This window comes from Muntiacus reevesi, chromosome 17 (assembly GCF_963930625.1).
Source record: "Muntiacus reevesi chromosome 17, mMunRee1.1, whole genome shotgun sequence".
Lineage (NCBI taxonomy): Eukaryota > Metazoa > Chordata > Mammalia > Artiodactyla > Cervidae > Muntiacus > Muntiacus reevesi.
This window is the reverse complement of record NC_089265.1, coordinates 9411372-9431848: the sequence shown is the minus strand read 5'-3', so window position 1 is coordinate 9431848 and position 20477 is coordinate 9411372. Positions and strand designations below refer to the sequence as shown.

General features: G+C 45.9%; 1 protein-coding gene across 4 annotated transcripts in view; it reads left to right on the top strand.

The window, feature by feature from the left end:
- EXTL3 (exostosin like glycosyltransferase 3) overlaps positions 1 to 20477 on the top strand; it is a 125360-nt gene that overhangs the window by 85031 nt on the left and 19852 nt on the right. For all 4 annotated transcript variants that reach the window (XM_065908047.1, XM_065908046.1, XM_065908045.1 and 1 more), the window contains exons 3-4: positions 990 to 3619; positions 16423 to 16550. In XM_065908047.1, the coding sequence (XP_065764119.1) occupies positions 1472 to 3619; positions 16423 to 16550 (2276 nt within the window). In that variant the 5' untranslated portion in view covers positions 990 to 1471. The remainder of the gene's footprint in view (positions 1 to 989; positions 3620 to 16422; positions 16551 to 20477) is intronic.

Here is a 20477-nt window from a genome sequence, read left to right as displayed (position 1 = left end):
CTTAGACATGAAAAGAGTATGTTGAATACTCTTTGGAGGAAATGAATGAAGGAAATTGGGGGTATTTTTGGCACAGAACATTATAAATTTACTTCTAGATGTACTGAAGTTGAGGAGAAAGCAAGTGCGAAACTTTTATAACTTCTGATAGTAAAGTTTGGTAAGAGAAAAGGACTGGGAATGTTGGTTCAAGATTTATTAATCTAAAATATCGTCCTTTATTTTCATAGCAACACAATGTATTGTTATCCCCACACATTTATCTCTGTTTTGGGAGATTAGAAACCTGAGGCCTAAAATCTCATGGCAAATCTCTGTAAAAGATAAGAAATAATACCCCCATTTCTAAGTACAGTGTTCTTTCTGAAAGACCAAGTTACTATTTATATAGAAGATAAATGAGAAGCAAACTGTGAAATACATTTTGTCTCTGGATTACTACACCCACTGCTGGGTGAAGATCCAGAGAGTTCTCTTCAGCTCTTTTCCACCACTCTGAATGTAACAAATGGAGCCTGAATATAACAAATAACACCTCCTCACAGAGGTGTTGTCTTTTTTTGCTTTTCCCCAATACTTAGAGGCAATTTTCCTGTCAGGAATGAACATAGATAGGGTATTTCTCTGTCTCACAACCGATGCCTAAGTCTCAAATAACAAATTGTTATGAACGTTTTTGCCCTCTGTTGAATGTAGCTGCTAATCATTTTATAGGACTCTAATAGAAAGTGGGTGTGTCTGAACAGTGAAACTGCTTTTGGACACTTACCTAATCCATCTCTTACTATTAATAACTCCCAAGTACAATATCCATGCCAAAAAATAAAACCTGTATTGGACTTAAAATGTTCTGCGAGGCACACACCAGCGATCCAACCATTGTTTCATCTTACAAGATTTAGACATTTTCTAGAAAGTTTCGGAAGTGGGGGAGCAAGGTTGTTGAGCATAAGGTCTTAAAGACTGACACACTTCTCTTTCTTTCGCAGGCCTGAATGTTGGCGGTGACACCATTAAGAGGCTGGCATTTATTCCTCTTCTGAGCAGCTACCATGTAACTGTGAATAGTAACTATGCGTATGTTTTGGTCAGCAAAACCAAGGAGCAAGAGCTATGGCAGTTGAGGAGGTCTGTCTGATTCCAGGGTATTTTTCCCCGGCTCCCCCATCAGGGACCTTCTCCCTCCCACCTCAACAACAATGTGGTACCGTCTGCTGTTTGATAGAGATTAAGGACATGTTCTTTGGCCTTCAGCTAGAACTCAGCCTCTGCTGGAGCAGGGTCAGAGACCGTTTCAGTCACAGCTGAGGAAGATGAAATTCCCGTTCTACTTGGTGCCTTGTCCAGGGAGCGCACTGCCTCTCGGGAAAACGTGCTGATTGAGAAGAGGCTGAGCCTGGCCCACCGGAAGCCCGCGGTTATGGCGAGTGAGCCGACGTGACCAGCGCGGGCAGGGGCCGCAGCGGGACTCATGACGGGGTATACCATGTTGCGGAATGGGGGCGCGGGGAACGGAGGTCAGACCTGCATGCTGCGCTGGTCCAACCGCATCCGGCTCACGTGGCTCAGCTTCACGCTGTTCATCATCCTCGTGTTCTTCCCGCTGATCGCTCACTATTACCTCACCACCCTGGACGAGGCGGACGAGGCGGGCAAGCGCATCTTCGGCCCGCGGGCCGGCAGCGAACTCTGCGAGGTGAAGCACGTGCTGGACCTCTGCCGCATCCGCGAGTCCGTGAGCGAGGAGCTCCTGCAGCTGGAAGCCAAGCGGCAGGAGCTGAACAGTGAAATCGCCAAGCTGAACCTGAAGATCGAGGCCTGCAAGAAGAGCATCGAGAATGCCAAGCAGGACCTGCTTCAGCTCAAGAACGTCATCAGTCAGACAGAGCATTCCTACAAGGAGCTAATGGCCCAGAACCAGCCCAAGCTCTCCCTGCCCATCCGCCTGCTCCCGGAGAAGGATGATGCCGGCCTCCCGCCCCCCAAGGCCCAGCGGAGCTGCCGGCTGCACAACTGCTTTGATTATTCCCGGTGCCCTCTGACCTCTGGTTTCCCCGTCTATGTTTATGACAGTGACCAGTTCGCCTTTGGCAGCTACCTGGATCCCTTGGTCAAGCAGGCTTTCCAGGCCACAGCCCGAGCCAACGTTTATGTCACTGACAACGCGGACATCGCCTGCCTTTATGTGATCCTAGTTGGGGAGATGCAGGAGCCCGCTGTGCTGCGGCCCGCCGACCTGGAGAAGCAGCTGTCCTCCCTCCCGCACTGGCGGGCGGACGGCCACAACCACGTCGTCCTCAGCCTGTCTCGGAAGTCGGACACGCAGAACTTACTGTACAACGTCAGCACCGGCCGGGCCATGGTGGCCCAGTCCACCTTCTATGCGGCCCAGTACCGGCCTGGCTTTGACTTGGTGGTGTCGCCCCTAGTCCACGCCATGTCGGAGCCCAACTTCATGGAAATCCCACCACAGGTGCCGGTGAAGCGGAAATACCTCTTCACCTTCCAGGGCGAGAAGATCGAGTCGCTGAGATCCAGCCTTCAGGAGGCCCGCTCCTTTGAGGAGGAGATGGAGGGGGACCCTCCGGCCGACTACGACGATCGGATCATCGCCACCCTCAAGGCCGTCCAGGACAGCAAGCTCGATCAGGTCCTGGTGGAATTTACCTGCAAAAACCAGCCGAGACCCAGTCTGCCGACGGAGTGGGCGTTGTGTGGGGAGCGGGAGGACCGCCTGGAGCTACTGAAGCTCTCCACCTTCGCCCTCATCATCACGCCCGGGGACCCGCGCCTGCTCGTCTCCTCGGGGTGCGCCGCCCGGCTCTTTGAGGCCCTGGAGGTCGGGGCTGTCCCGGTGGTGCTGGGCGAGCACGTGCAGCTGCCCTACCAGGACGTGCTACAGTGGAGCGAGGCGGCGCTGGTGGTGCCCAAGCCGCGGGTCACGGAGGTCCACTTCCTGCTGCGGAGCCTCTCGGACAGCGACCTGCTGGCCATGCGGCGCCAGGGCCGCTTCCTCTGGGAGACCTACTTCTCCACCACGGACAGTATCTTCAGTACCGTGCTGGCCGTGATGCGGACGCGCATCCAGATCCCCGCCGCTCCCATCCGGGAGGAGGCGGCGGCCGAGATCCCGCACCGCTCGGGCAAGGCGGCCGGCACCGACCCCAACATGGCGGACACCGGGGACCTGGACCTGGGCCCGGTGGAGACCGAGCCGCCCTACGCCTCGCCCAAGTACCTGCGCAACTTCACGCTCACCGTCACTGACCTCTACCGCAGCTGGAACTCCGCCCCGGGGCCGTTCCATCTGTTCCCGCACACGCCCTTTGACCCCGTGCTGCCCTCGGAGGCCAAGTTCCTGGGCTCAGGGACCGGATTCCGGCCCATTGGCGGCGGGGCCGGGGGCTCCGGCAAGGAGTTTCAGGCGGCGCTGGGAGGCAACGTCCCTCGGGAGCAGTTCACGGTGGTAATGTTGACTTACGAGCGGGAGGAGGTGCTCATGAACTCCTTAGAGAGGCTGAACGGCCTCCCTTACCTGAACAAGGTCGTGGTGGTGTGGAATTCTCCCAAGCTGCCGTCAGAGGACCTGGTGTGGCCTGACATTGGGGTCCCCATCATGGTAATAATAGAGCCGTGAGCGGTTTGTTTACCGCACCAAGAGGGTAGTTCATTCTTGATGATCTCTTTCCCATAAAGATGCTGTGTTGTATTTTTTTAACTTATTCAGATTCTTACCCCATGAAAATTTCCCCTTGCTTCTATTTCAGTTCTTTCAAGCCTTTCCGGTTCTCTGCTGCTCATTTCCAAAGGCCCCTAAGACGTTCCCATAGGGAGACTGATACTGGCCCCTTGAAGGTTTACAAAACCCTGTCATTGACCTCGTAGACATCTTCTCTGTCCTTATAAAGGGGCTGATGACGAGAATGATGATGAAAAGCTGATATTTAAGAAGCAGTCATAATTTTAGAGTTTATAGAACTTACAGTAACAGTAATGAGCTAATATGATTTCTTCAGTGGAAACTGAGGCTTGTACATTTTAATTATTTTGCCCAAGGTCACGATTAGCATTTGTGGAGGAGCTGAGCTTTAGTCCGCCTGATTCCAGGAACTGTGGTTTTAATCACCTCCCAAAGGGTTTAGGAAGGAGACCTGCTTCATTTCACAGGATTGTCTGTAAGTTCTCTGGGAGACTGGCCTCCGGGTTTGATATTTTGGGAGTTGGAGACCTTGGACCTTTTCTGTAGTTTCATTCTCATAAAACTCTTCTCTGTTATGGTTAGGATGACGTATTCTACAGGAAAAGTAATAGCCAAATATGCAGGATAGAGCTTTGGTTCTGAGTACTTTGTTTATCCACCTTCTGTTGTAAGTTTGTCCGTCTAGCGGGAGATTACCCATTTCTCTTAAATGTGAGGCCTTAGAACAAGTCTCAAGCCACATGGCAACAGTTTACCGTATGGCACAGGTACTTTCTAGAAAAGGTAGCAAAGAAGGGCCAAAGTCTGATGAGCCATCACTGCTAGATGCTTGCTTAAGAGTCATTTTTAGGAAGAATTTGCCTTGAAGGGCATTGAGGAGCTAATTCACGTGAAGTATTTTCTAAGCAGCCCCATGGTAAATGGGAAAGTATGAGTTTTGGCACGATAGAGACCTAGGATTAAATAGTCATTTTGTGATCTTTGATAAGTTGATTAACTCCTTTGACTTCAGGATTAAAGAGGGATCTAAGATAATACAGGGCTTACCCTGATAGCTCAGTTGGTAAAGAATCCGCCTGGAATGCAGGAAACCCTGGTTTGATTCCTGGGTCGGGAAGATACACTGGAGAAGGGATAGGCTACCCACTCCAGTATTCTTGGGCTTCCCTAGTGGCTCAGCTGGTAAGGAATCCGCCTGCAGTGTCAGACACCTGGGTTCGATCCCTGGGTTGGGAAGATCTCCTGGAGTCGGGAAAGGTTTTCCATGCCAGTATTCTGGCCTGGAGAATTCCATGGACTGTATAGTCCATGTGGTCACAAAGAGTCTGACACGACTGAGCGACCTTCCTTTTCTTTTGCTAAGATAATACAAGTAGTCAGTTCAGTCGCTCAGTCGTGTCAGACTCTTTGTGACCCCATGAACTGCAGCTCACCAGGCCTCCCTGTCCATCATCAACTCCTGGAGTTTTCTCAAACTCATATCCATCAAGTCAGTGATCCCATCCAACCATCTCATCCTCTGTCATCCCCTTCTCCTCTCACCTTCAATCTTTCCCAGCACCAGGGTCTTTTCCAATGAGGCAGTTCTTCGAATCAGGTGGGCAAAGTATTGGAGTTTCAGCTTTAGCATCAGTCCTTCCAATGAATATTCAGGACTGATTTCCTTTAGGATGGACTGGTTGGATCTCCTTGTAGTCCAAGGAACTCTAAAGAGTCTTCTCCAACACTGCAGTTCAAGAGCATCAATTCTTCGGTATTCTACTTTCTTTATATTCCAACTTTCACATCCATACCTGACTACTGGAAAAACCATAGCTTTGACTAGACAGACCTTTGTTGGCAAAGTAATGTCTCTGCTTTTTAATATACTGGAAAATTGCCCAATGATTATTTGATTCCTATTTATTCCTTCATGTCAAAGGAAATGGAAGTCAGCATGGATGTTCTGCTTATGTTAAGGACTCACTTCACTGATAAACCTCCTTGTTCCCATAACTTAATTTCCCTTGTGTCATAACTGTTATTACCTTTCTTCTCTTGTACCAATCTTTGTTTTCTTTTTTTTATAAATGCCACTACTTTCTTCATACTGCTGCTAATCTTTTCTTGTATTTTATTTAATTGAATTTATAATCAGAGACTTTTCAAAGACTGTAGGATTCTGCAAACTTTTGATCCCAGAATTTATCTTGTATATTAAGAAAGCTTCGTAAACGGGAAGATTTCTTTGTAGACTTCTTCCCAAATACATTTCACATTTTTTCTTTCCTAGTTAACTTTTTGAATGTCATCGAAATTAAAATTAAATCGTTCTGTGAAAGGTAGATGCTGCTCATTAGCAAAGCAGCCTGTGTTTTCCATTTTCCTGAGTTTTCTCTAAATTTGTTAGGGACGTGAAGAAGCTGATGCTGCCACAGTTAACAGTGACTGAAGTGCATCAGAGAACTTGCCAGAACTAATCCTTCCTTTTAACTCTGGTGGGAAATAAGTCTTTCTCTTTGATTACCGAGCCACTCATTGCAGCAATACCATGCTTAGTCAGAAAGTGCCAGAAACTTTCCAGACCGGGGGCAGCTCTGAATAGCTTGTCCGTATTAGTGGTACACTTTTTTTTTTTTTTTTCCTAGTTCCTGTGAAAAAAGAAGAAACTTTTTCAAGCTGAAAAATTTCACCCCATTCTCTAAATATTTGGACTGCTTTCTGTTCAGTATGTAAGCGAGGCAGGGTTTTTGGACAGCAGTTGAACTGCCGCGCTCTGGGGCATGGAGCTATCAGGGCTGGCAGGGAGGGCAGCCCTCCACGGTGGGAAATGGCAGCATGAGGAGCCATCTCAGAGTGGGTTTTCCACCGAGGATGCACACGTGACCTCTTTGTTCATTTTGCTACAGTTAACAGTAGATCTCTGTAAAATGACCAGGCAGTCTTTCAGGTTCCATTCCTTCAGGGAAGATGATTTGAGCTAAAAGAATCAACCTGGAGCCTCCCTGCTGCTTCAGAAAATGTCTTGGGCAGCCTGTGGGTCTCTTCTGCTCAGGGTGCCATCAGCGCAGCGGGCACAAATGCTGTCTGTCTGTGGGCTGTGAAGTCTGTTGTGCCCTAGGTGTTCAAGTAGAGAGCAGGGTTGTCTCAGGGGTACCTACTGGGGTCTATGGTGAAATCCCTCTTTCTTTTCCATTACTTACATAGCAAGGGGGAAGCTACTCTGGGTTTGGCTGAGTGTAAGTGTGATTTTCACTGCCATCGTCCTGCCCGGAATGCTTTATGTAAAGAGAATTTCAGTTGAGATCGGGTGGGGCCTGGGCGAATTGACGGCACTGCCCACAGGGAGGTGGGGTGCGTGCCACCAGCTGCAGTGGGTCTCTCACCTGGAAGGTAGGGATGGCTGCACCAGAGGCATCTTTATGTTTCTTGCTTGTTTGTGAGCAGTCAAATCGGGTTACTTAGCTCCTTGAGTGGATTCACATGAATGTTTAATGGAAGTCAAATGGAGGGTGGCATTGGGCCAGGGGATTTGAAGGCCTGTCTTTTGAAAAGCTCCCTTCTAGGTGGCGGAGTCAGCACTTTCATGCATCTTAAAGATTTTCCACTGTTCCCTGGCTGCCGTTGTTTGTAATGATAGTCAGTGATTTCTCAAATATTTATTTCCCCATAGGTAACGTGTTATTTTTCTCTGGCCACTTTGAAGAGTTTTTCTGTGCATTTGGTTTTCAACAGTTTGACTGTGATATGCCCCTGCATGATTTTCTCTGATCTGTGTTCTGATTGGGGTTCACTTAGTCTCTTAAGGGCTTCCCAGGTGGCTCAGTGATAAAGAATCCAGCTGCCAGTGCAGGAGATGTGGGTTCGATCCCTGGGTCAAGAAGATCCCCTGGAGAAGGAAATGGCAACTCACTCTAGTATTCTTGCCTGGGAAATTTCATGAACAGACGAGCCTGGTGGGCTACAGTCCACGGGGTCACAAAGAGTTGGACAACACTTAGCGACTAAACAACAAGGCTCTTAAATCTAGTAATTTATGTATTTAAAAATTATATTTGGGGAATTTTTTGTTCAATATTTGTTCAGATATTTTCTTCCTCTTTGGAGACTTCATTCTGTGTGTAATAGGCATTTAAAAAATATTTTACAAATTTATTTGTCTGTTATACTATATTAGGCATTTTGATACTGTCTTGCAGTTTTCAGCAGCTCTGTTCATTGTTGAAAAATCATTTTTAATCTTTGGTAATTTCACACATTTACTGACTTTGGTGTCTACGCTGCTCTTTATTGAGTCAGTTTTAAATTTCAGATACTGTGTTTTCCAGTTTAAGAATTTCCATGTTTTTAAAAATAATAGTTTCTGTTTCTTTCCTGAGATTTCCTGTTTTTTCCCCCCCATTCTGAATACACTTCATTTAAAAATTTTTAAAAAAAATTTATTTCACTTATTTGGCTGCATTGAGTCTCAGTTGCAGCACGTGGAGTCTTCATTGGTTCACATGGGTGCTTTTATTGCTGTGTGTGGACTCACTAGTTGTGGCCCAGGGTCTCTGGAGCGTGAGGGGCTCAGTAGTTACGGCACATGGGCTTCTCGCTCCTTGCCGTGTGGAATCTTAGTTCCCCGATCAGGGATCGAACCCATGTCCCTTGCATGGCAAGGCGGATTCTTAACCACTGGACCACCCGGGAAGTCCCTGCTTCACTTCAGTGAGTGCAGTTAGGTTTGCTGCTTAACGTCTTGGTCTGCTAATTCCAGCGTATGGGTTGAGTATTTATTGTAATTGGGGGTCATGTTTTTCTGGTCCTTTGTACACCAAACAGTTTTGTATTAAATTGTGAATGCTGCAAAGACTTTTAGTTTTAGCGGGAAGTTAATTTGGTTGGACTCAGACTGCAAGTTCTCTTGGGTGGCAACACAAATGTTAGTTCAGCCTTCTTGTCTGTAGCTGGTCTGCTTGTGAACAGCAGAAAGAATACATGGTTCTGGGGTGACTCCATGGTTCTGGAAACTGGGCGGTTTATACACAGAACTTGGAGCTCTCCTATCTGGTTCTCTCTCTCCTGCAACCCCTTTCTTCCAGGGGTGTGGTTGCCCCAAGCTCTTTCCTCTTATTCGTCAGGCCGGAGCAGCTCGGGTGCTATATGCAAGTTTAAGCTATCCTTCTTGGTACCAGCTCTGGTCTACGCTCAAGGTGAAGGCAGTGGTGATTCTCCCCATGTCAGTAATTTCTTTCTGAATTTTGGCTCCCCTTCGTAATGTGTCGCCTTCTGCTCACTCTGGCGTCTTGTAATGCTCTTTTGGTATTTTTGTCCAGAGTTAATGTCGCCGTCAGCAGGAGGCTGTGTTTGGGTGTACAGGAGCCTCCAGCTGGTCTCTTGATACTCAGCCCCACCCAAAATATTGGTTCATGTTACTACTTTATTCTGACCAATTAACACATCTTTTTCACTCTGCTTTACATTCTGGAAAATAGTATATAGGGTGGCCTTGTTTGAGCATCCTGTGGAAATGAAATGTCAAAATCAGTCCTTTTGGAGTTTTACAAAGGGGATGTTGTTATTCACCGTGTCATCTTGCCCTCTCAAAACACTGTCCATCTCTATGCTGTGTACTCTCTTGTGTTTTAGGTCCCTGACAGCCAAGGCCCTCATTTCTTAATTTTGAGTTCTCTTCTCTATAAAGGGTACAGCTCCTTTAAATAAGGTGCCTAGGGGGACTGTTTTGAAGAGGTGACATTTGAGCAGAAGCCTGAGGGAAGTGAGAGAGCGGACCATGTGAATCCTGGAGGGGTGTACAGAGCGCAGGAAGTGCAGGAAGCTTGCGCTCAGGCCGTGGCAGGGGGACCCTGTGTGCCCTGGAGGAATGATCCGGAGGAGAGCTGGGGAGGAGGTCGGAGGAGACAGAGGCAGCACATGTAGATCGTGGTGAGGACTGAAGGGTTTATTCTCAGCGTGTGAGGGTGCCAGGGGAGGGTTTTGAGCAGGGAGAAATATGAAACATGTGGGATGGTGGGGGAAAGAGCAGACACAGTTGAAAGGCTATTGCAGGAGCCCAGGTGAGGGGTGCTGGTGGCCTGGATGGGGCGACATGGTGGAGATGGTGATTCAGAGAGAAGTGTATCACCGCCCTGGGAGTCTCCAAGGTCTCTGGAAGTGAGACCAGAAGGCGCTCTGTTGCCCAAGTGAAGACTGTGGAGATATGAAGTGGTTTTTCAGCCCTTTTCCCCTCTCTCCCAGTCCTTGATACTAGAATTGAGCAAGGGAGGTTCTGCCTGGGGAACTCAGTGTCATGCCAGCATGGTTATTTCAGTCCTGTTGCCCCAGCAGTCTGCTGAGGAGGGTTGGAGGAGAAACTGACTGTGTTGTTAACTCAAGAGTCATTACAATTCAGGCTTGGGCCTCTGCCAGCTGGGCAGTTAAAGGCTTCATTTCTTGCTGGCTAGCCCGCCAGGCTCCTCTGTCCATGGGATTCTTCAGGCAAGAATACTGGAGTGGGTTGCCATTTCCTTCTCCTGGGAATCTTCCCGACCTGAAGTTGAATCTGTGTCTCCTGCATTGCCGGCAGATTCTTTACCACTGAGCCACGAGGAAGCCCCCAGATATGAGTTGTTTGCTACTAATTGGGAAAAGAATGATCATGATAGCTAATTAAATATTTACTAGGTGAATTGATACTTGGGTGATTAATTTGGATTTGCTGATTCTTCCTGGATTTAGAAACCAAATGGTTAGTTAACATATTGGCAGAAAGGATTCTATTTAAGTAGTAGTACTTTTATCATTCATAAGCTCCAGAATTCCTCAAAAACCGGGTTGAATGTTAGCTGGAGATGCTGGCTGTTTCTTGTATGTTTTTGTATGAAGCATACAGCTCGTGCATTTGCACATAGTAGGGGTCTAGGCTGTGCTTGTTGGACTATTCCGTTGTGATGAGAAGGGCGCCTTCATGAATGAAGGTGAACAGAGGACGAGGGAGCCATCATCAGGGAGTATTGTGTGTGAGACAGGAAAAAAACGAGCGTCAGTGAGCACTGCTCCTGACCTTGACTGTTGTAGGTTGATGGATTTTCTTTCTTTTTTTTTTTTTGCTCTAGAAAACTAGGTTAGATACTAAGAGGTTTCAGTAAAATCAGTGTTTATAGCTGACATATAGACTTCTCAAGTCTTTATTCCATATTCTGACAGTATGGGTGGGACAGGGCTAAGTTAGGTCCTATTTCCTGTTTGTTTTTTCATTTGGAGAACACTTGTTGAACATCTGTATGCCAGGCGCTGTGCTCTGTAAGTTCTGGTCACTGTCATAGCAGTAGTTAAATCAGCAGCTTGAAGGTCAGTCTTCTTGTTGACGAGTCACTAAGCGGTTGTCATAAGGCATGAAAAAAAACAGCCAACGTTGAGGGAGCGGGGAGAAGCATTGTTTTAATTTGAGAGAAAACAAAACAACATCAACAGAAGTGAGAATATTTCCTAAATATGACATCTTACTTCTGGTTGGCTCATTTCTTTCACGTTTGATCTGCCCTTTGTCAGATCCTTAGAGGCCGATGCTGTTCTGCGTGTTTGCGTTGGAGATATTTGAATCCCTTTGTCCTTCTGATTTTGGTGCCAGAATGGATAACGGTTGATATGCTGGGCTTTTGTCTAGCTATTAAGCACTACAGCTATGAAGCAAAACTGGTAGAAGAAAGCTTTTTCTAAAAGATGATTTTAATTTATCTATTTGGCTGCTCTGGGTCTTAGGTGTGCCATGTGGGATCGTAAGTTGCAGTATGTGGGATCTGGGATTGAACCCAGGCCCCCTGCATTGGGAGCTTGAAGTCTTGGCCACTGGACCACCAGGGAAGTCCTGAAGAAAGCTTTTGCTCCTCCCACCCTCCCCTCACCCTTTAATTTTAGTTTGTATTTGCAGACTTTGTAAAGGCAGAGATCTCTTTGGTTATGAGAAAGAGGTGGCTGTGCTTGCTTACATTACCAATTACTCATATTCCGAGTTCCCCTTGCTCTCTCCTGGTGGTTGATTCTGAAAATGGCACAGTGACATTTGGCTGGATAATCCTCTGTTGTGGGGAGCAGCCCTGAGCAGTGTGGGATTTAGCAGCATCCCTGGCCTCTTCCCACCAAGTGCAGGGAAGCCGCCGGCCCCCCAGTGGTGACGACCAGAATGTCCACAGACGCTGTCACGTGTCCCTCGGGGCTCAGGATCCCTCCTGGCTGAGAACCCTTAAAGCAGCCCTGCCGACCATAGTTTCTATGGGTTAACCACAGGTAGGCTGCCGCCAGACTGGACACTGTTTCTCTGAATCCTGGAAAGCTGCTCTTTATTCCAATGGCTGTTGCTTCAGTTCCCTTATCCTGGAGATCTTACTGTCGTCCAGCCCGGAGGAGTCATGCCAGGATGAGCTGAGACAGAACACGTGCTGTATTCCTGAATCCAGGGTCTTGTTCTTAATGGATCTGCCTCTTAATGAACTTTGATAAACTTGCTAAAAAACTGAATGTGAAATCTAGGCCAACACACACTTGATATGAGACCCTCTGCTCCGTCTCGGTTTTCCACAGGACAGGCAGGTCCTCTTGATTGGATTTACTTTGTAATAAGACAGAAAGTTTGGCTGTGTTCTAGGTATCAAAGCATGATGGTTTTAGTTTTTATTGTTTCTTAATTTTAGATGAGGGAGTTGACTGTAACGTTGTCAAGTGTGGCTGGTAAATAGCTTCCGTTTTTGCACACAGCATGGTGGTGAGTTGATGCAGCCCAGAGGTTGCTTACTCAGGCTCATGCATGTAGTAAGTGATAGAATTGAAATCTGAACTCAAGTTTTTCTGGTTGACTCCAAAGCCATGCTTTTCCCTCTGTCCCAGCGCCTCTCAAAGTGCGGTGTGCCTAGGACTCACTCTGGAGATCTTGTTAAAACGCACATCCTGGCTTGGTAGGTTTAGGAAGACTGGCAGTTCTGCCTTTCTAACGGAGTCCCAGGTGATGCCCATGTTGTTGACCTTGGAATCACACGTTGAGTACTAGAGCTCTGTGCTGTGTTCCTGGATTTTTTTTTTTCCTTTTCTTTTTGGTTCTGCTGGGTCTTCGTTGCTACTTGTGGGCTTTCTGTAGTTACAGTGAGTGAGAGCTACTCTTCCTTGTGATGTGAGAGCTTCTCATTGTGGGGGCTTCTCTTGTAGAGCACAGACTCCAGGGGTACGGGCTTCACTAGCTGTGGCTTGCAGGCTCTAGAACACAGGCTCAGGGGTTGTAGTGCATGGGCTTAGTTGCTCTGTGGCACGTGGGGTCTTCCCAGACCAGGGATCAAACTCATGTTCCCTGCTTTGGCCGGTGGATTCTTATCCACTGCACCACCAGGGAAGCCCCTGAATTGTTAATTGTGGTATAGATAATCCTCCTGGTGATTAACCCACAAAATTAACCAAAAAATTAACCACAAAAAAACCTTCAATTGAACATTCAGTAGTTGGATATTTTATTGATTGTTTTCTTCATTTTAAGCGATGTGTATTCCCTGGTAGAATTGAGGGAAAGCTCTGTTCCCCTGAACTGGCAGCATTGCTGTTCTGTGTTGAGTGAATGCTGGGTGTGCTTAGAAAGTAATGTGAAAGATCCCAGGGTAGTGTGTGGGGGCGAGCATTACAGTGCACAGCTGCCGAGGTCCACCGACCTAGAGTGGACGTTAATTTACACTTGCACACCTCTGAAATTGGGTGTGTCTTAAGCTACAGATGGCAGTTTACCGTCACTGGATGTTGGCAGTTGACTTCTGCTACTGCTGGCGGCCTCCCAGCAGTGAGCACCCCCCAGGGGTTGAGCTGGGCAGCCCCCACAGTGAGCATCTGGTCGCCTCACCTGCTCGTTCCTCTCTTTTTCCTTCAGTGCCTTTGTCCTATCACTGCCGAACCCAAGCTGGGGAGGTCCAGGCTACAAGCTCGGAGATTTTGATCTTGTTCAGAAGTGCTGCAGGGCAAGATGGATTTCTTTTGCTCTGCCCCTGACGTCTGCTGTTGGTAGCAGCAAATCTGTTACCGATTTCTCCTTGTTCTGACTTGGTAGGGACTCCTCCAGGACTAAGTCGAAATTTTAAAAAGCTCTTTACTAGAGTAAACATTCTAAATGATGAACTGTTTTTTCATAGTTTTCTTATTCGGCAACATTTTTGTTTCTTGATGGTACACAAGTTAATAATGCATTTTTCATGGGGCCTTATTAGCTAGACAAGAGTTAGAAGTTTAACCTAAGTTTACCAGAAAAAGACTGGTTTGGAGTTAGGAGGTGTACGTGAGAAGTCTAGGTCTGTGAGGGGCCCATTGTCCATGCGTAAGGTAAAAGTTGACTGAATGCTCTCCAAGCCCTCCTGGCTCTGAACTAATTGGATTCTAAGTGTGCTGGTATGAGTGAATTGAAATGTGAGGTCTCTGCTTTAAGAACATAGAAGAAGTGATTATTAATTATTCGTACTTTTGACAAGATTGGTGAATGAGGAGACATCTGAGCCGGGTGCTCAGGGGGAGAGTAGTTGTGGTGGAGGAATAGGAGAGAGAGGATTTTAAGCTGAAGAGACAGTACTCACAAGGTCATGGGAGAACCTTTAAAGCCATTCACAGGGACTTCCCTGGTGGTCCAGTGGTTAAGATGCTACGCTCCCAGTGCAGGGGCCATGGGTTCAGTTCCTGGTCGGGGAACTGAGATCCCACATGCTGCACGATGTGACCAACCAACGAACAAGAACACTCAGCTTTTAGACCCTGGATAAAATTATATTCATGACGTTATGTAGAGGTGAGCCTCAGTACAGGTGTTCATTGCAAGAAGGATGTCCTTTCCCAGCTGTCTAAAAAGATGATTACTCAAGAGGTTCTCTTTGTTTCTGGCTTTTGACAATAAAATGATGATTCCTTACTAGTCAGTCAATGAATGACTGGGTATAGAAACCATAAGATTGAAGGAGTATCCGAGTACTTGGATATGTTCATCCTTGTTTGAGTTTCAGTGTCAAAGTGAATAATAAAGCTGCTACCTAGTAGTAGCTACTATCTGAGGCACATTTGAACGAAAAAAAGTGAAAATGAAGTCGTCCAGTCCTGTCCGACTCTTTGCGACCCCATGGACTGTAGCCCACCAGGCTCCTCCGTCCATGGGGTTCTCCAGGCAAGGATACTGGAGTGGGTTGCCATTTCCTTCTCTAGGAGATCTTCCCGACCCAAGGATTGAACCTGGGTCTCCTGCATTGTAGGCAGACGCTTTACCCTCTGAGACACCAGGGAAGCCTTCCAGTGAGGCACACTTAAATAATCTTATAAATGATAATGTAGTTCATCCGATTGAGCGCCAATCTTCGTTTTGGGAAGAAATAGCAGCTTTGCATATGTCAGTCACTTCAGATAGAGGTTCTTTGAATTGGGAATTTCTCTGGACGCAGAGGCTCTTAGTTTTACTGAACCAGGTACACCGTGAAGGAAAAAGCTCTTGTAAGTGTAGTCAGTGTAGCAGGTAGCAGTTGCAAAATCAAAGTAATGAACCTCAACTGGATGGGCTCGCCTTTGTTTTAGACCAAAAAGAAAGGCCGTTTTAAATCGGGACTCAGAAATGGCACAGACTCCAGGGAGTTTGAGTTGGGTTTTCTAGGGCTGAGGATCCAGAGCTGAGGATCATAACCTCAGTTCTGCTCTGCCACCTTGTGTTCTCTTGGGAAGGTTATTGTTAATATCCCTCAACCGTGTTTGTTGCATACTTAATCCTCAGCTTTAGCTTGGTTCCCAGGGAAACTAGTTAGCAAATGAATAGAGCCTCCAGTGTGAAATCTTTATAAGTTTGCTGAATGGTCAGGTAGTTTTTATTCTGATAAGACGTATGCTAGATTTCACAGTTTGGTTTTGTTGTTGTTGTTATTCAGTCTCTAAATCGAGTGCGACTCTTTGGGACCCCCTGAACCACAGCATCCCAGACTCCACTGTCTTCAGTATCTCTGAGTTTGCTCAGATTCAGTCAGTGATCAATTGATGAATTGAGTCAGTGATGCTGGATCTAACCATCTCATCCTCTGTTGCCCCCTCCTCCTCTTGCCTTCAGTCTTTCCCAGCATCAGGGTCTTTTCCAATGAGTCGGCTCTTCACATTAGGTGGCCAAAGTATTGGACCTTCAGCATCAGTCCTTCCAATGAATATTCAGGGTTGATTTCCTTTCGGATTGACTGGTTTGATTTCCTTGCAGGCCACAGGACTCTCAAGAGTCTTCTCCAACACCACAGTTCAAAAGCATCAGTTCTTTGGCGCTCAGCCTTCTTTATGGTCCAACTCACATCCGTACATGACTACTGGAAAAACCATAGTTTTGACTATCTGGACTTTTGTTGGCAAAGTGATGTCTATGTTTTTTAATACACTGTCTAGATTTGTCATAACTTTCCTTCCAAGGAGCAAGCGTCCTTTAATTTCATGGCTTCAGTCATCATCTACAGTCATTTTGGAGCCCAAGAAAATAAAATCTGTTACTGCTTCCACTTTTCCCCCTTGTATTTGCGATGAAGTGGTGAGACTGGATGCCATGATCTTAGTTTTTTGAATGATGAGTTTCAAGCCAGCTTTTTCACTTTCCTCTTTTACCCTCAACAAGAGGGTCTTTAGTTCTTCTTCACTTCAGTGTATTTAGCCACTATCTCCTTGGACCTAAAGACAGCCTTGCTTTTGCCTTCTTCAGTACAGCATTGATCATCAGTGTTTGTCCTTCCTCTTTACAGGTGGTTCGTACTGAGAAGAACAGTCTGAACAACCGATTCCTGCCGTGGAATGAAATCGAGACAGAGGCCATCCTGTCTATTGATGATGACGCTCACCTCCGCCATGATGAAATCATGTTTGGTTTTCGGTGAGGAGCTGATTTTTAATCAAGAAACGCTTTTGTTTGCAAGTGACAGGAAACTAACTCCAAACCTGGATGAAGCAGGCAGATGGGTTTCATAGCTGGTAGTAACTGAGACATCTTATGTGCTGAGTCGCTTCAGCCATGTCCGACTCTGTGCCACCCCAGGGACCGAAGCAGCCAGGCTCCTCTGTCCATGGGATTCTCCAGGCAAGGATAGCGGAGTGGGTTGCCATTCCCTTCTCCAGGGGATCTTCTCGACCCAGGGATTGAACCCACATCTCTTACATCTCCTGCATTGGCAGGAGGGTTCTTTACCACTAGCGCCACCTGGGAAGGCCCAGGGCTTAACGATCTCACTTTGAAGGAACAGTACAGATAAGAGAACAGAGTAGATCAGGGCTGCTCAGAGCGTGTCCAGTCCTGGTGCTGACTCGTGGACAGTTTATTTCCTGTTCAAAGTGAGGTAAGTACAGAAATTGAGGGTAGATATTTAGAAGCCTTTAAATAACTTGACATTTACCATGACATCCAAGTGTGAACATTTTCCTGTAATTCATTTTTGAGTAACATTTATTGAATATAATTCATACGTCGTACAGTTCACTCATTTAAGTGGCTTTTAGTGTATTTACAGGGTTGTGCAACCGTCACCATAATCTGTTTTAGAAGTCTTCATTACCATCAGAAGAAATCTTGTACCCATTAGCAGTCATTTTCCATTTTTCTCCCAACTCTCTAAACCATTGGCAGCCATTAATGTACTTAGTTTCTCTGTAAATTTATCAGACATCCCATATAAATGGTACCATATAATATGTGTTCCTTGGTAACTGGTTTCTTTCACTTAACATGTTTTCAGAGTTGATCTGTCTTGTAGCATCTGTCGGTACTTCATTCTGTATGGATGTACACATTTTGTTGACTCCCAGGTAGCTCAGCGGTAGAGAATGTGCTTGCCAATGCAGGAGACGTGGATTCTACCCCTGGGTTAAAATTCCCTGGGGAAAGAAATAGCAACCAACTCCAGTATTCTTGTCTGGGAAATCCCATGGACAGAAGGGCTGGCAGGCTATAGTCCGTGGGGTCACAGAGAGCTGGACACGACTGAGCATAGACACACACATTTTATTTGTCCATTTTTTGACATTTGGGTCATTTCTGCTTCTTCACTGTTGTGAATACTGCTGTGAACATTAATGTACATGCTTTTTTATATGACTATTTATAGATACATACATTGGATATATATCTTGGAGTGGAGTTACTGGGTCACATGGTAACTCTTGGTTTAACATTTTGAAAAACTACCAGCCTGTTTTCCAAAGTAGTTGCACCATTTTATATTGCACCAACAGTGAATGAGGGTTCCAATTTCTCTGTGTCCTTGTTGACACTTGATATCTTCTGTATTTTATTTATAGCCCTCCTACTGGGTTCAAAGTGGTATTTCAGTGTAGTTTTGATTTGCATTTCCCTAGTGACTTAGGATATTGCTCATCTTTTCATGTGTTTAGGAATAACATATATCTTCTTTGAAGAAATGTCTATTTAGATGCTTTGCTTTGTTTGTTATTTGTGTTGTCTGTTTTTTTTTTTTAAACTTTAAACGTTTATTTTGTAGTGGGATGTAGCCAGTTAAAAACGGTGCGGTGGTTTCAGGTGAACGGCAAAGGGGCTCAGCTATATATATGTGTGTATCCGTTCTTCCCCAGGCCCCCTCCCATCCAGGCTAGCACATAATTTTGAGCAGAGTTCCTTGCTAGGTCTTTTTTGGTTTTCTGTTTTAAATATAGCAGTGTGTACATGACTGGTTTGTCTTTTTATTATTGAGTTGTCAGAGTTCTTTGTATATTCTAGGTACAAGTCCCTTATCAGAGATAAAGATTTGCAATTTTTTTCTCTTATTCTGTGGGTTGTCTTTTCACATTTCTTGATGGTGTCCTGCAAAGCACAAAACTTTTCATTTTAATGAAGTCCAATTTGTCAAGGTTTTCTTTCGTTACTTGTCCTTTTGGTGTTATATTTAAGAAACCATGCAATTCATTTTTATTGTATTTTTACAAAAGCACGAACAAGCCCAGGGAAAATTACTTCTTTGTCACATAGTTTGAGAAGCACTGGAGTAGATGTCCTTGGGGATCTTATTCAAACGAAGTATAGATCCAGGATGGAGAACTTTCTCTGTGCTTTTGTTTCAGGCACTGGGAGCCTGGCAGGCCCCTCGCTTTCAGGCTTCCTTTGGTTTAGGTGGATAAGTGCAGACGCTTAGATGAAAGGAGCAGCAGCTTTACTGTTGTATTTGTCATAGGTACATGTATAGTTACTTGGCACATTATTGACAAATTGGAACATCTCTTCTTCCTCTCCCTCACCCAGCCTCTCATTTCCTCTTACCTCCTCCTACCACTATGTTATTGAGGCAAGAATCTGTTGTTAGCAGTTGTGAAAATCCCACTGGAATGTGTTCCTTTTTACCATAATAATAAGTAAGCAGCTCTCTTTCCTTGATTTTATGAAAGGAACAAAAGCCATGTGATGATAGCAGAAACGGGCCTTTGGTATCACGGTTGTTGTTATTGATGGTGACGGGAGGGCCGGGAAGGTGGGGTGTTTCCGACACCGCATGGTGTACTTGAGAGCCTGCTGAGGGACTGGAGGCTGTGGACAGAGTCAGGGGGTGTTACAGGAGAATTGCCAATCAGCGCTCGATCCCCAGAATGACTAGATAAGCGGTCCTGCTTTGATGACTTTGAAGCTTATTAAGATAGCTGGTGTTTGCTATCTTCTGTGGTTCTTGATTTAGAAAGATTTTTCATCTTTTCCATTTGTCTCCAGATTCCCTGGTGGTGAGAGAGTGATGGGGAGCCTCGTAGCTGACGGTGCTGAGCATCTTTTCATGTGCTCAGTAATCGTCTGTTTGTCTTCTTCAGGGAAATGTCTGCTCAGATTCTGTGCCTTTTTATTATCAAGTGGTTGAGAGTCTCTTACCATCATTTGAAATTTGAGGTTTAGTCTCTTGTTATAAGACAAGTGTATTATCTCTGACTCTGCTTCCAAATCTTCTATTACGCTGAGTATTTTCTCATTTGTTTGGGCATCCTTTGATCTAAAAACTTTGCTTTTGAATTAGAGTTTTCATCTTTTTCCTATGTATGCCTAGGAATGGGATTGCTGGATCATATGGTAACTTTGTTTTTAGTTTTTTAAGGAACCTCCATACTGTTCTCCATAGTGGCTGTACCAATTTACATTTCCACCAAGGGTGTAGGAGGATTCCCTTTTCGAAAGGATACATGCATTCTGACGTTCATTGCAGCACTATTTATAGTAGATGAGACATGGAGGCAACCCAAATGTTGATATCAGCAGATGAATGGATAAAGAAGATGTGGTATATATATACCATGGGATATTTTTCAACCATAAAAAGAATGAAATAATGCCCTTTACAGCAACATGGATGGACCTAGAGATTATCACACTAAGTGAAGTCAGTTCAGTTCAGTTCAGTCACTCAGTCGTGTCCAACTCTTTGCGACCCCATGAATCGCAGCACGCCAGGCCTCCCTGTCCATCACCAACTCCCAGAGTCTACTCAAACTCATGTCCATTGAGTCGGTGATGCCATCCAGCTATCTCATTCTCTGTCAACCCCTTCTCCTTCTGCCCCCAATTCCTCCCAGCATCAGGGTCTTTTCCAATGAGTCAACTCTTCACATGAGGTGGCCAAAGTATAGGAGTTTCAGCTTCAGCATCAGTCCTTCCAATGAATACCCAGGACTGATCTCCTTTAGGATGGACTGGTTGGATTTCCTTGCAGTCCAAGGGACTCAAGAGTCTTCTCCAACACCACAGTTCAAAAGCATCAATTCTTCGGTGCTCAGCTTTCTTCAGAGTCCAACTCTCACATCCATACATGACCACTGGAAA